We start from the raw sequence: 14216 nt of genomic DNA, 5'->3' as shown, positions 1-14216 counted from the left end.
CGCCACCGTGCCGCCCTCTTGGGTTGATGAGGAATTAAGGGTGGAAATTGTGGAGGCTCTGGCCACAATCTTCCAATCCTGCTTGGACATGGGAGTAGTGCCTGAGGACTGGAGGGTTGCAAATGCTACAGCTCTGTTCAGAATATCTTTTTTTTAAAAAGAGGTATTAATCCGGGGCCGAAATTAATTAGCACTTAGAAAAATGAGTTAAGGATAGCTATTTGTTAAAGGCAAATTGTGTTTGACGAATTTGATTTCTTTAGGAAGGATGTCAAAATCTTTGAAGTTGCAAAGATGATTTACTAGAATAGTACCAGGGATGAAAGACTGCAGTTACATGGAGAGACGAGAATCCGTAGTTGTTCTCATTGCCACATTAGAAGGCTAATGGAAGATTTGATGAAGGGTTTTGATAGAGTAAATAAAGATTAACTGATTCCAGTGACCGAAGGATCTGTAACCAGAGGACACAGATGTAAGGTAATTGGCAAAAGAACCAGCGGCAATATGAGGAAACTTTTTTACTACGCATGGAGTTATATGGAATACAATGCTTCAAAGGGTGGTGGAAGCAAATTTGTTAATAATTTTGAATAGGGAATTAGATAAATACTTCAAAGGAAAGATTTTGCAGCATGTGGGGATAGAGCAGGACAGTAGGACTAATTGAATGACTCTTTCAAAAAGCTGGCATGAGCACAGTGGACCCAATGGTCATGTCTCTGCTGTATCATTTGGATCCTAATGAAGGCAGTAACTTTAGAAAGATGATAGATAGTAATTTTGAGATTTTTTTTTACACAGCTTCTGAACCTGTGTGAATATATTTTTGATTACCCATATTTGTGTTCTTGTATTGAATTGAAATCCTACGGGGCCATCCAAAATGGACACATTTTTTCTGCAGATATAAAGTATTGTGCAGAAGGGCCCTTCGTATGGTTTTTAGCTGCTCTTTCAAACACACCGCCATGCCTGGTTGGAAACTTGCGGTACAGAAACCTCACTTAACATTGTATGAAATTTTTGGCTATTTTTCTGATGCTGCCATATTTAATGTTCTCGCATTAATTAGGGTTTCTTAGGCAATTTTAGACCCTTGTAACCATCTCATTTCTGTTAGATGAATTGACTCACTCAGACCAAGATCAAACATGGGACCTTCATGGTTTGTAAGCCTCAGCTTTTCACTGGATTAACCTGCTAAGCCACCTAGGATGTTTTGGATTAACAACATTTCAGAAGCCTATTAATATTTATTTATTATGGTACTCAGTTGACGTATCATAATACGCACATGCTGTAATTATATTGGTTAGAGGAAATTGAATAAAAGTTTTAATTCTAGCTCCTTTGGTACCTTAGTGGGTTTAGTCCCAACTGTATGCCCCAGCAGGTCATAAGGTGCAATCCCAAACTTGTAGGCTCAGATTTTGCAGTAGAAATTATGGTTTAGCTGTCAGTGCTCACCGTTCTTGAGGAGTAATTAGAGAGCAGCTTCCAGCATTTACACATATGCAGTTAAACGTGGGAATCGGGAAGTCGCTGTCAGAGTTGCTGTACCTCTCCAGAAACTTCACTATACTGGTATCTCGCTGACAGACTTAGTATCCAAATACATGGAAAAGTGTGAATTTTCGGTACTTGCATGATAGGTACCCAGTAAACAAGCTAGAAAAAGTTAGGGCATGTCCACTCAAGTGTAAGTGATCTGTTACAACAACAACAAATTGTACTTTTATAGCATGTTTTGCATAGTAAAATGTTTCCAGGCGCTTCACAGGAGTTTCATCAAACAAAATTTGACATTGAGTCACATAAGGAGATATTAGGTCAGATGACCGAAAGCTTGGTCAGAGAGGGAGGTTTAGAAGCATGTCTTTAAGGAGGAAAGAGAGGCAGACAGGTTAAGCGAGGGAATTTGAGAACTGAGGACTTTGGCAGCTGAAGACACAGTTGCTAATGATGGAGCAATTAAAATCAGTGATGCTCATGAGACCAGAATTAACGGAGCACTGATCTCTTGGAGACCTTGGGCTGGAGGAGATTACAGTGATCGGGAGGGACAAGGCTATGGAGGCATTTGAAAACAAGGATGAGAATTTTAAAATCAAGGTGTTGCTTAACTGAGGGCCAGTGTAGGTCAGCGAGCATAGGGGTGATGGGTGAATGGGATTTAGTGCAAGTTAGAATGTGAGTGCATTGGAATAGGCAAGTCTAGAAGTAACAAAGGCATGGATGAGGATTTGAACAGCAGATGAGATGAGGCGGAGTTGGCATTTTTATGGAGGTGGAAATAGTTGGTCTTCGTACGATATGTTAGAGTGGTTGGGGAAGGTTTGAACTAAAATGGCAGGGGGATGGGAACCTTTGCAAGGAGTCAGAGGAGGGGGGATCGAAGAAAAGAACAAAAGACAGGAAGGGGAATAAGAAAAGTGATAGGCAGAGAAATCAAGGGCCAGAATCAAACAGGGCCACAGTGAAAAATAGTGGGAAGGGGCCAAGTAATGTTAAAAAGACAAGCCTTAAGGCTTTGTGCCTTAACACACGGAGCATTCGCAATAAAGTGGATGAATTAATCATGCAAATAGATGTAAACGGGTATGATATAGTTGGGATTACGGAGACATGGCTGCAAGGTGACCAGGGGTGGGAAATGAACATCCAAGGGTATTCAGTATTTAGGAAGGACAGACAAAAACAAAAGGCGGTGGAGTTGCATTGCTAGTTAAAGAGGAAATTAACACAATAGTGAGGAAAGATATTAGCTCTGACGATGTGAAATCTGTATGAGTAGTGCTGAGAAACACTAAGGGGCAAAAAAACATTGGGTGTTGTATATAGACCCCCAAACTGTAGTGATGTTGGAAATGGCATTAAACAGGAAATTAGAGATGCATGTGATAAAGGAACATCTGTAATTATGGGTGACTTTAATCTGCATATAGATTGGGCAAATCAAATTAGTCACAATACCGTAGAGGAGGAATTCTTGGAGTGTATACGGGATGGTTTTCTGGACCAATACGTTGAGGAACCAACTAGAGAACAGGCCATCCTAGACTGGGTATTGTGTAATAAGAGAGGAATAATTGACAGTCTAGTTGTATGAGACCCCTTGGGGATGAGCGACCATAATATGATAGAATTCTTCATCAAGATTCTGTGACTGGGGTCCTGAATCTGAGTAAAGGAAACTACAAAGGTAAGAGACGCAAGTTGGCTATGATGGATTGGGAAACGTTACTTAAAGGGACGATGGTGGAAAGGCCATGGCAAACATTCAAAGAGCGTATGGATGAACTGCAACAATTGTTTATTCCTGTCTGGTGCAAAAGTAAAATGGAAAAGGTAGCCAAACCATGGCTGACCAGGGAAATTAGAGATAGCATTAGATCCAAAGAGGAGGCATATAAATTAGCCAGAAAAAGCAACAGACCTGAGGATTGGGAGCAGTTTAGAATTCAGCAAAGGTGGACCAAGGGATTGATTTAAGAAGGGGAAAATAGAGTAGGAGAGCAAGCTTGCAGGGAACATTAGAAACTTTTACAGTCAGTTTTTTAGGTATGTGAAGAGAAAAAGATTAGTGAAGACAAATGTAGGTCCCTTACAGTCAGAAACAGGGGAATTTATTATGGGAACAAAGAAATGGCTGACCAACTAAATGCATACTTTGGTTCTGTCTTCACAAAGGAGGACACAAATATCATACCAGAAATGTTGGGGAACACAGGGTTTAATGAGACAAGAACTGAAAGAAATCAGTATTAGTAGAGAAATGGTGTTGGGGAAATTGATGGGATTGAAGGCTGATAAATCCCCAGGGCCTGATGGTATGCATCCCAGAGTACTTAAGGAAGAGACCCTAGAAATAGTGGATGCATTGGTGGTCATCTTCCAAGATTCTATAGACTCTGGAACAGTTCCTGCAGATTGGAGGGTAGCTAATGTAACCCCGCTATTTTAAAAAAAGGAGATGGAGAAAGTAGGGATTGTAGACCAGTCAGCCTGACGTCGGTAGTGGGGAAAATTCTAGAGTCCGTTATCAAAGATTTTATAGCAGAGCACTTGGAGAACAGTAGTAGAATCAGACAGTCAGCATGGATTTATGAAAGGGAAATCCTGCTTGACAAATCTACTAGAATTCTTCGAGGATGTAACTAGTAGAGTTGATGAAGGGGAGCCAGTGGATGTGGTTTATTTGGACTTTCAGAAGGCTTTCGACAAAGTCCCACATAAGAGATTAGCGTGCAAAATTAATGCGCATGGGATTGGGTGTAGTGTATTGCGATGGATAGAAAATTGGTTGGCAGACAGGAAACAAAGAATAGGGATAAATGGGTCTTTTTCCGAATGGCAGGCAGTGACTAGTGGGATACCGCAGGGGTCGGTGCTAGGACACCAGCTATTCACAATATATATTAATGATTTAGATGAGGAAACTAAGTGCAATATCTCCAAATTTGCAGATGACACAAAACTGGGTGGGAGGGTGAGTTGTGAGGAGGATGCAGAAAGGCTTCAGAGTGATTTGGACAAGTTGAGTGAGTGGGCAAATGCATGGCAGAAGCAGTATAATGTGGATAGATGTGAGGTTATCCACTTTGGTAGCAAAAACAGGAAGGCAGATTATTATCTGTTATAATGGTTATAAACAGAGAGGGGAATATGCAATGAGACCTGGGTGTTCTCGTACACCAGTCACTGAAGGGAAGCATGCAGGTGCAACAGGTGGTAAAAAAGGCCTTCATAACGAGAGGATTCAAGTACAGGAGCAGGGATGTCTTGCTTCAATTATACAGGGCCTTGGTGAGGCCACACCTGGAATATTGTGTGCAGTTTTGGTCTCCTTTATCTGAAGAAGGATGTTCTTGCTATAGAGGGAGTGCAGCGAAGGTTTACCAAACTGATTCCTGGGATGGCAGGACTGATGTATGAGGAGAGGTTGAGTCGGTTAGGATTGTATTCGCTGGAGTTCAAAAGGATGAGGGGGGATCTCATAGAAACCTTTAAAATTCTAACAGGACTTGACAGGGTAGATGCAGGAAGGATGTTCCTGATGGTGGGGGAATCCAGGACCAGGAGTCATAGTCTAAGGATACAGGGTAAACCTTTCAGGACTGAGATGAGGAGAAATTTCTTCACCCAGAGAGTGGTGAGCCTGTGGAATTAGCTACCACAGAAAGCAGTTGAGGCCAAAACATTGTATGTTTTCAAGAAGGAGTTAGACATAGTTCTTGTGTTTAAAGGGATCAAAGGATATGGGGTGAAAGCGGGAACAGTTTACTGAGTTGGATGATCAGCCATTATCATAATGAATGGCGGTGCAGGCTCGAAGGGCCAAATGGCCTACTCCAGCTCCTATTTTCTATGTGGTTGGCAGCTAATCTCAGTCAAATATAACACCAAGGTTGCGAACAGTCTGGTTTAGCCTCAGACAGTTGCCAGGGAGAGGGATGAAATTGGTGGCTAGGGCACGGTGTTTGGGATAGGAATGAAGACAATGGCTTCAATCTTCCCAATATTTAGTTAGAGAAAATTTCAGCTCATCCACTACTGGATGTCTGACGAGCAATTTGATAATTCAAAGACCGTGAAGTGGTGCTGCGGTAGAGCTGGGTTGTGTGTGTATGCGTGCGCGCGTGTCTGAAGCTGTGCTTTTGGATGTTGTCACATGTAGATGAGATATAGGAGGAGCCAAGGATAGATCCTTGGGAGATTGGTGCAGGGGTGGGAAGGGAAGCATTGGCAAGTATTTACCACAGGACGAGGCCTTCATGGTACATTTCAAGCTGCTGTGTGGCTGTGCATTTGCGCAACTTAATGGGAGCATTGATGATGAGTCTTAATTACTGTGATGGAATCCATGGTTGCAAAGCTTTTTCTTTTGAGATTCTAACTAAGAAGGAAACTAGAATTGAAACGGAAGCTAGAACTGAAACAAATGGAAACCAAAGCTGAAACAGAAGCTGGAAAAACAACTTTTGGTTTCCAGGGAAACTGACACTGGTTAAAATCAGATAAAAGGAGACAGAGTCCTCCCCAGTTCAGACAGGAGTGGAGCACTGGCTAACAGAAGAAAGGGAAGACTGAATCCAGAGCTGTTTCTGTTACTTAAAAGTATCCAACTAACCAGACCCAGCCATACCGTGCACAGGTTGTCACTGAAGGACTGATAAAGGGAAGGCTGGTAAATCCACGCCATGAAGGCTGACGTGAGCAGAGTTGAGGAGGTTCTGGAGAAGTGTCTTGTGATGAAGACTGCACCCATGGAGACTGGATTGAGAGGGAACTGCTCTCAGAAGAACAACAGCGGCTAAATCCTTGAAGAAAGGAACTGACAATCTACCTGAGGAACTTCAGAGTTGTGAAGAACTGTGGGACTGTAATTGTTGCTGGGTAAGCTGGTTGGACTGCCTTTTGAAATCGTGAGACCCGTTCCTGTTCCATCTGATAGTTAAAGTGTAATTTGTAATACATATATATTCAGTGCAATCTGTCAGTTGCTTCATATTTATGTTGGTTTTGGGTTGAGTGTTGAAGTAAAATTTATAAAAGTGAAATCTTTTCCGTTTGGTTTGGTTTCCTAAATTGGGGTCAATTGGTGGATTCAGTTCTTTTTGTTTGGTGAGCTCTAATGGGGATCATAACAATTACTGCAAAACAACCTCTCTGGCACTGAAAGTCAACCTTTACAAGTATGGAGGCTCATTCCTTCATTGTTTATTGTCTCAGATTATAAAAAATAATTTTAAGAGAGTTTGTTTCTGACTCTCTTAATTCCATCTTTGTTTCCCAGTCTTTATTTTGCTTTCTGTATATGATTTTGCATTTAATTCAATGCTCTGACCGACCCTTCCTGGTTCTGCATATATCAGTATGGGTTCTTCATTCGATTGGTTAAGGAGGCACACTGTTGCTTGCCCTGCTCACACAGGTCTCAGATGTCCTTTAGAGGCCACTGTGCTGTTTTGCTCTCTACTAATTCAAAGTTTCATAGCAAAAGTTCCGCAGAAAATCTGTGGCTAAGTGTAATGAAGTGTTCATTCACTGCTGAGTGCAAAATCTAGGCCATTGAGTTTGTTAACCAACAGATGCCCTCAGCACACCTAGGTAGGATTTGAGGAAAAAATAAGCAGGGTTTCTACTCTTGATAGCTGTGCTGGCATGTGCAGCTGTGTGAGGAGAGGATTTGGCTTGGTTGTGATGCCCCTTACAGTTGAATAGCTTGTCACTAACTCTACAGGCTTCTGCATGAAGAAGTGACTACCTGGGTGAGATACTGCTGGTGCCTTATGGAACTATACTCTTGCATGAGTTACTGCCTTCAGGGAAGTGAAAAAGGCAAATAATTTAAAGCAGAAGATTGTGTGTTAGTGCACAGGTTTGCATCCACACAGTGAGCTCCTCATCCCTATTGTAGACAAGTGCTGAGAGAATATTGGGTGCCTTGCCAGATGTACGTATCACAGACTCAAAAACTGATACCTCCACCACCCTGAAGCACAAGAGCAGCAGATGCATGGGAACATCAACACTTCCAAGTTTCCCTCCAATTCACCCATTATCCCAACTTGGAAACATATTGTTGTTCCTTTATCGCTGGATCAAAATACTGCCTTCTCGAGGCCAACTGGTGATGGGCAATAAATGCTGACTTTGTAACGACACCCATATTTCAAGACCGAATTGAAAGAAAAAATTGCAGTCTTGCACTTCCGAGTGCCTGGTTTAAGAGCAGTGTTAGCGGAGGTCTGCAAGCAAGCCACCTACCGTTGCGTACATTAACAGCTAAACATCGAAGGGTTAGCATCTCTTGGGGAACCAAGTGCCTTTGCTGCACACCAAAGATCACATAGTGAACCTCTGCATTGGAGGCTATGCTGGCTGGATGTTGCAGAACTTTTCCAGGCAGTCATGGTCTAAGTTTAGTTGTTAAAACAGAAAAGCTTTTGTACAAGAATTTAAAAAAGCAAAGAAATTGTGGTTTGCTATTTGCTTGGTTAACTTGTAAACAAGGCTTTCACATCAGGCTCGAGTAATGATGTCCGAGCTCTCTCAATGGGCTGAATTTTACAGACTTCCTGACATCGGGGTTTGCGAGGTGGGGGGGGGGGGGGGGGTCGGATAATGCCGCCATGCACCCCGACGCCGGGAGTGCCCAGCCCGATATTGCCGGCTGCGGTGAGGCCTTTTGGCAGCGCCCTCCCCTGCCGCTTGGTGATGGGGCTGTCATTTGCATAGTTAAATAAATGTTAATGAGTGCAATAAACATTCCTGCCATCTGTCCCGGTGCGATCTTCCTGCCGCTGGCCAACCCTCCCATGCCTTCAGATCTCCATCCAGAGAAATGAGACAGAACACTGGTGGGGAGAGGAGGTAAGTTTCTCAGTGTGGTTGGGGTGGGTGGGGGGAAACAGGGCCAAAGTGACATCATTGTAGTCGATGGTGGGGAGGGTTTTAGGTTAAAATTTATGCACTTTGGGGGTGGGGGAAGGTCAGGTGGACAAGTTAAGGGTTTTGTGGGGGAAGGGCAAGTATTTAATTTTATGCTTATTGCGGGGGGTGGAAGAGGGGTAAAATAAATGCATTTATTTTGTTTTACTCTCTGTTTCTTTATTTAAATGTAACAGTAGGGCTCAAAGTCTTTTTTAAAAATGGTGTCACTGCCTGCACACGGGCAGCTGACGCCATTGCCGGGCACCGCCAGCTCGTCCCCTCCACATGATTGGGGTAGGCAGGCTGCCCAGGCTATTTAACAGCTGCCGCGCTGAGGATCGCGGCAACTCCACAACGATTTTGGTGGTGGGAGTATAAATTTCAGCCCAATGTCAGCCTGTAACACCAATGACTGCAAGTAACAGGGATATTTTGGATAATGAATTACAGGGAAGTAACTCATTGAATATGCAATATTTAATAAAGCTCACTTAAAGTTGTAAGGTGGATTGTGTTCATCTTGAGATGTTTAATTATTTCACCATGTCTTTTGCAACCTAATGGAGTCTAATCAGTTTTATTACTGTATAATCTTTTCAGATTATCAGCAAATTTAGAAATTGTTAGTATCCTAAAAATTCTTGAGTTTGCTCTGTCCTTAATTGAAATAGCTGTCTTTAATCTTTGAGTTTTTTTTGCAGCTTAATTTTTCTTTTGCGCACTCCCAACAGAGCTGCAGCTAATGGCCTATCGCTCAGTTTGATGGAGCGGCTAATCCAGAGATTTGGTGAACAGGTGGTGAGAATGCTGACTGTACAGTATCGAATGCACGATGCTATAATGCAATGGGCCTCCAAACAGATGTACCATGGACGACTCACAGCTTACAAGATGGTGGCAGAGCACTTGCTGAAGTAAGCATGATAATGAAATGAAAACAGAAAATGCTGGAAACATGCACGCAGCATCCCTGGAAAGAGAAACTATTAATATTTCAGGTCAATGGCCTTTCATCAGAACTGGAAGATGTTAGAGATTTAACAGTTTTTAACACTCCCAATGCTCTTCAGGCTGGTATCCCATCTTTCATCCTCCATAAATGTGGGCTCATCCAAAACTGCCTGTATCCTTACTTGCACAAAGTCTTGTTCGCCCATCACCCCGATGCTCACTGACCTACATTGGTTTCTGGTCAGCATAACCTTGATTTTTTTTTTTAAATTCTCCATCCTTTTTTTTTTTAAATCCCTCCAAGGCATCACCCCTCCTTATCTCTGTTAACTTCTCCAGCCTTACAACCCTCAGATCTCTGTGCTCCTCCCATTCTGGTCTTTTGTGCATCCCCAATTTTGGGTGATTGGCGGCCATGCCTTTGACTGTCAAGCTTTGGAGTTCCCTCCCTAAATGTCTCTACCCCTCTCCTCCTTAAGATGTTCCTTAAGACTAATCTCTTTAACCAAGTTTTGGGTCACCGATCCTAATTCTTATGTGGCTAGATGTCAAATTTTGTTTGATAACGCTCCTGTGAAGCACCTTGGAACGTTTTACTACTATATAGATGCAAGTTATTTTTAAACAAGTGCACAAAAGGGGTAAAATGGGGAGGGGGGGGTGAGGAAAGAACAATGCGGAAAGGTTTGTAATGGAGTAGAAGGCCTTGTGATTTAAATGATGAGGAATAATGGTGTGAGTTAAAAGGGGGTAGTAAGGACAAGTAAAGAAGTGAAACCTGGTTCACGAGGAAGTATAAATGGGAAAAAATAGAACCATTACCAACACCAGTTGTCTGAGAAAATGGGAGTGGTGATTATGATCTATAGTTGTTGAACTCTGTGTTGAGGCTGTAATGTGCTTAATAGAAAAATAGTGGTCTGCAAACTTATTACAACCACTTGAGGCTAGGTCAGACTGCTATGATGTTTCAGAATTTACATCAAGGCTTTGCAGCATTTTTCTTTTTAAATAATGAATCCAGCAATGCAAATAAAAGACAGTTATGAGTTTCTTGGGGCCTAGTCACTCCAGTATTGCTCAAAGTGAGCTAAGACTATTCTGAATGAAAGCAGCAAAGAGAATTTATTTTTCATTCTCAAAGCAACGATTAAAACGTTTTATACCTGGTGTACTTTCCCGTCTTGTGATCGATTCAAAGAATAATGCAGCACTGACGGAGGCCATTGAGTTCATGGTGCCTGTGCTAGCTCTTTGGTAGAGCTATCCAATTAATCCCACTCCCCTGCACTTTCCCCATAGCCCTGTAAGTATTTTCGCTTCAAGTATTTATCCAATTCTGCTTTTAAATATTATTGAATCTGCTTCCACTGTCCTTTCAGCCAGTGAATTCCAGATCCCAACTTGCTGTGTTCGTTTAAAAAAAAAAACAAAAGCTCCCTCACATCATCTCTGGTTCTTTTGCCAATGATCTTAAATCTATGCCTTCTGCTTACTGACCCTCCTGCCACTGGAAACAGTTTCTCTATTTGCTCCATCAAAACCATTCATGATTTTGAACACCTCTATCCAATCTCCTCTTAACCTTTTCTGCTCTAAGGAAAACAACCCCAGCTTCTCCAGTCTTTCCATATAACGGAAGTCTGTCATCCCTGGCACCATTGTAGTAAATCTCCTCTTCACCCTCTCTAAGACCTTGGCATTCTTTCTAAAGTGTGGTGCCTAGAATTAAACACAGTACTCCAGCTGAGATCTAATCAATGTTTTATAAAGGTTTAGCATAACTTCCTTGCTTTGTACTCTGCCTCTATTAATAAAGCAAAGAATTCCATATGTTTTCTAACACCCTTCTGAACTTGTTCTGCCACCTTTCAAAGATTTGGACACAAACACCTCCAGGAGTCTCTATTCTCATAAGTCCTTTAAAATTGTACCATTTAGTTCATATTGCCTCTCCATTTTTTTTCTACCAAAACGTATCACTTTATGGACTGATCCCAAATATTAGTGTTGCATTAAAAGGTGCCATATAAATGCATATTGTTAGCCGGTGCATTTGATGAGGCTGATAGAATGTTGGCCTTTATCTCCAGGCATTTGAATTCAAAAGTGAGGAAATGATGCTCCAGTTGTACAGAGCCTTAATCAGACCCCATCTGAAGTACTGCATTCAGTTTTGAGCACTGTACTTCAAAATATATATATATATATTGGCAGTGGAAGGTGCAGATCACAGATTCACCAGAATGACACCAGGACTTACAGGGTTAAATTGTGAGGACAGGTTGCATAAACTTGACTTGTATTCTTCTAAGATTTGAGGTTGAGGGTTTATCTGATCACAGTATTTAAAACAATAAAGGGACTGATTGGGGAGGTACAGAGAAACTATTTCCTCTGGTGGCGGAATCCAGAACAGCATAATCTTAAAATTAGACCGAGACAATTTAGGAGTGAAATCAGGAAGTGCTTTTTCATGCCAAGGGTAATGGAAATCTGGAACTTTCTTCTCCCAAATGTTGTCGATGCTGGTTCAATTGAAATTTTCTAGACTGTGATCGATAGGTTTTTGTACGGTATGGGGATATGGATCAAAGATGGGTAAATGAAGGTGAGGTATAGATCAGCCATGAACTAACAGAATGGCGCTGAATGGTGTATTCCTATTCCTATGTTCCTGTATTTTTTTTTATTAACTTGCGAAACTTGGTTCAGCAGTTTCCTGAAGCTTATTTTAACTTAAAAAGCTTACCTTTATTTGGGGACTTTGTACCAGTTACTTCTTTAATACAACCATTGCCCATCCTTCCTGATTTGTGCATAATGTATGCAGCCTGCCACTTTTCAATCATGTTTATTTTTGTTGCAAGGCGATACCTTGGTAATCTAGTTGACATGATAATAAATTGGAATCTTTGATTTGAGTTCTGGGTAATTTTTTTTTTAAAGTCACTGCTATTCAGTAAATGTGTGCATGTGTAGCAGACATGTAAGTGAGAACCAGGATAAGCAAGAGTTGTAAAATGTCTTTCTGCTGTTAAAATAGTGAATTTGATCAAACTGCCTCTCCGAAAATAGCTGGAGACTGAGTTGACGAGGTGGGATGATGAAATTATTTTCATTCTTTTCAAGCTTCAAATGCTGATGAAGACGTCAGTGCTACCTAAAAATTAATTGCATCTTGGCAGAATGTTACTGTAGCAATTTTAGTAAAGCAGACTCCATACACAAAGACATGCACTCGAATTAATCTTCTTTATTGGCTATGCTGTGTGGGCTGATTTCTATGTTAAAGTAATACAAGCTTTTTGATGGATGACTATTTTTGTGCCACTGTAGTTTTGTGTTATTAACTGCTGCTTCTGTAATTAGGGATCTGCCTGGGGTTGTTTCCACAGAAGAGACAAAGATTCCACTACTTTTGATAGACACCTCAGGATGTGGCCTGCTTGAACTTGATGAAGATGATGAACTGTCCAAAGGAAATGAGGGTAAATAGGAAATAGGTTGGAAGTAATCGTACAGATATAGTTTTCTCCTGTGTAACTGGGCTGTTAAACAGATGTAGCTTTCCTGGAACTAAAGCTCCTTCGCATACCAATTTTTGTTAGTTAAAGCATTCAAGCACCATTTTGACAGCTTTATTTTGAACCTGTAATTGTCCACGCACCAAGTGTGAACTGAACCAACCATTGGGGCTTTTTGCTGGACATGTTCTGTGTGAAATATTGTACTGATTTAAAAGGGAATCATAAAATAGTACAGCACCGAATGAGACCATTTGGCCCATCGAGTTTGTGCTGGCTGTTTCCCTATATCCCTGCAATTTCTCCTCCTCCAAGTCTCTATCCATTTCACTTTTGGAGGCTACTGTTGAATCTGTATCCACCACCCTATCAGGCAGTGCACTCCAAATCCTAATCACTCATTGCATAAAAATATTTTTCCTCATGTCGCTTGCGGTTCTTTTTTTGCCAATCACTCCAAATCTGTTCCCTTTGCTTATCGACCCTTCAGTTGTTGGAAACAGTTTCTCTTTATTTACTTTATCTAAACCCTTTGTGAGTTTAAACACCTCTACCAAATCTCCTCTTGGCCTTCTCTGCTCTTAGACTGGAGCAGTGGGAGTTGTTCTTCTATCTGCATAACTGTATTCTCTTGACCCTGGAACCATTCTAGTAAATCTCTACTGTACCATCTCCAAAGCCTTCACCTCCTTCCTAAAGTGTGCTGCCCAGAATTGGACACGATACTCCAGCTGCGGCAGAATTGGTTTTTATACTCCCTCTCTTTTTATAAAGCCCAGGATCCCATATGTTTTATTAACAGCTTTGATAACCTGTCCTGCTACCTTCAAAGATTTGTGCACAAACTCCCTCAGGTCTTTCTGTTTTTGCATCCCCTTTTTAAAATTTAGCTTTGCTGACTCTCATTCTTCATACCAAAATATATCACGTCACACTTTCTTGCCATGTATCCACCCATTCCATCAGCCTGTCTACGTCCTCTAGTCTATCAGTATCTTCTTCACTGTTTACTACACTTCCAAGTTTTGTGTCATCTGCAGATTTCAAAATTGTACCCTGTAGCCAAGTCCAAATCATTAATGTATATCAAAAACAGCAGTGGTCCTAGTACTGAAGACTGGGGAATAACACTGTATATCTTACTCCAGCCTGAAAAAAAACCATTCACCACAACTCTTTGTTTTCTATGAGCAAGTAAAAAGGGGGAAGAAGCCTATCCCCCTCCCCCTTTTCACTTGCTCAAAGCCTATTACATATCTAACCTTTGCCAGTTCTGATGAAACGTTAACTCAGTTTCTC

The 14216-nt window shown here is 41.5% G+C and overlaps 1 protein-coding gene across 8 annotated transcripts in view; it reads left to right on the top strand.

The window, feature by feature from the left end:
* Window positions 1–14216, top strand: part of ighmbp2 (immunoglobulin mu DNA binding protein 2) — a 91671-nt gene that overhangs the window by 46066 nt on the left and 31389 nt on the right. For all 8 annotated transcript variants that reach the window (XM_068046014.1, XM_068046013.1, XM_068046008.1 and 5 more), the window contains 2 exons: window positions 9171–9353; window positions 12763–12881. In XM_068046014.1, the coding sequence (XP_067902115.1) occupies window positions 9171–9353; window positions 12763–12881 (302 nt within the window). The remainder of the gene's footprint in view (window positions 1–9170; window positions 9354–12762; window positions 12882–14216) is intronic.

Source organism: Heterodontus francisci, chromosome 14 (assembly GCF_036365525.1).
Source record: "Heterodontus francisci isolate sHetFra1 chromosome 14, sHetFra1.hap1, whole genome shotgun sequence".
NCBI classification, from domain to species: Eukaryota; Metazoa; Chordata; class Chondrichthyes; order Heterodontiformes; family Heterodontidae; genus Heterodontus; species Heterodontus francisci.
The sequence above is the reverse complement of the archived record's forward strand: the minus strand, read 5'-3'. Positions and strand labels throughout refer to the sequence as shown.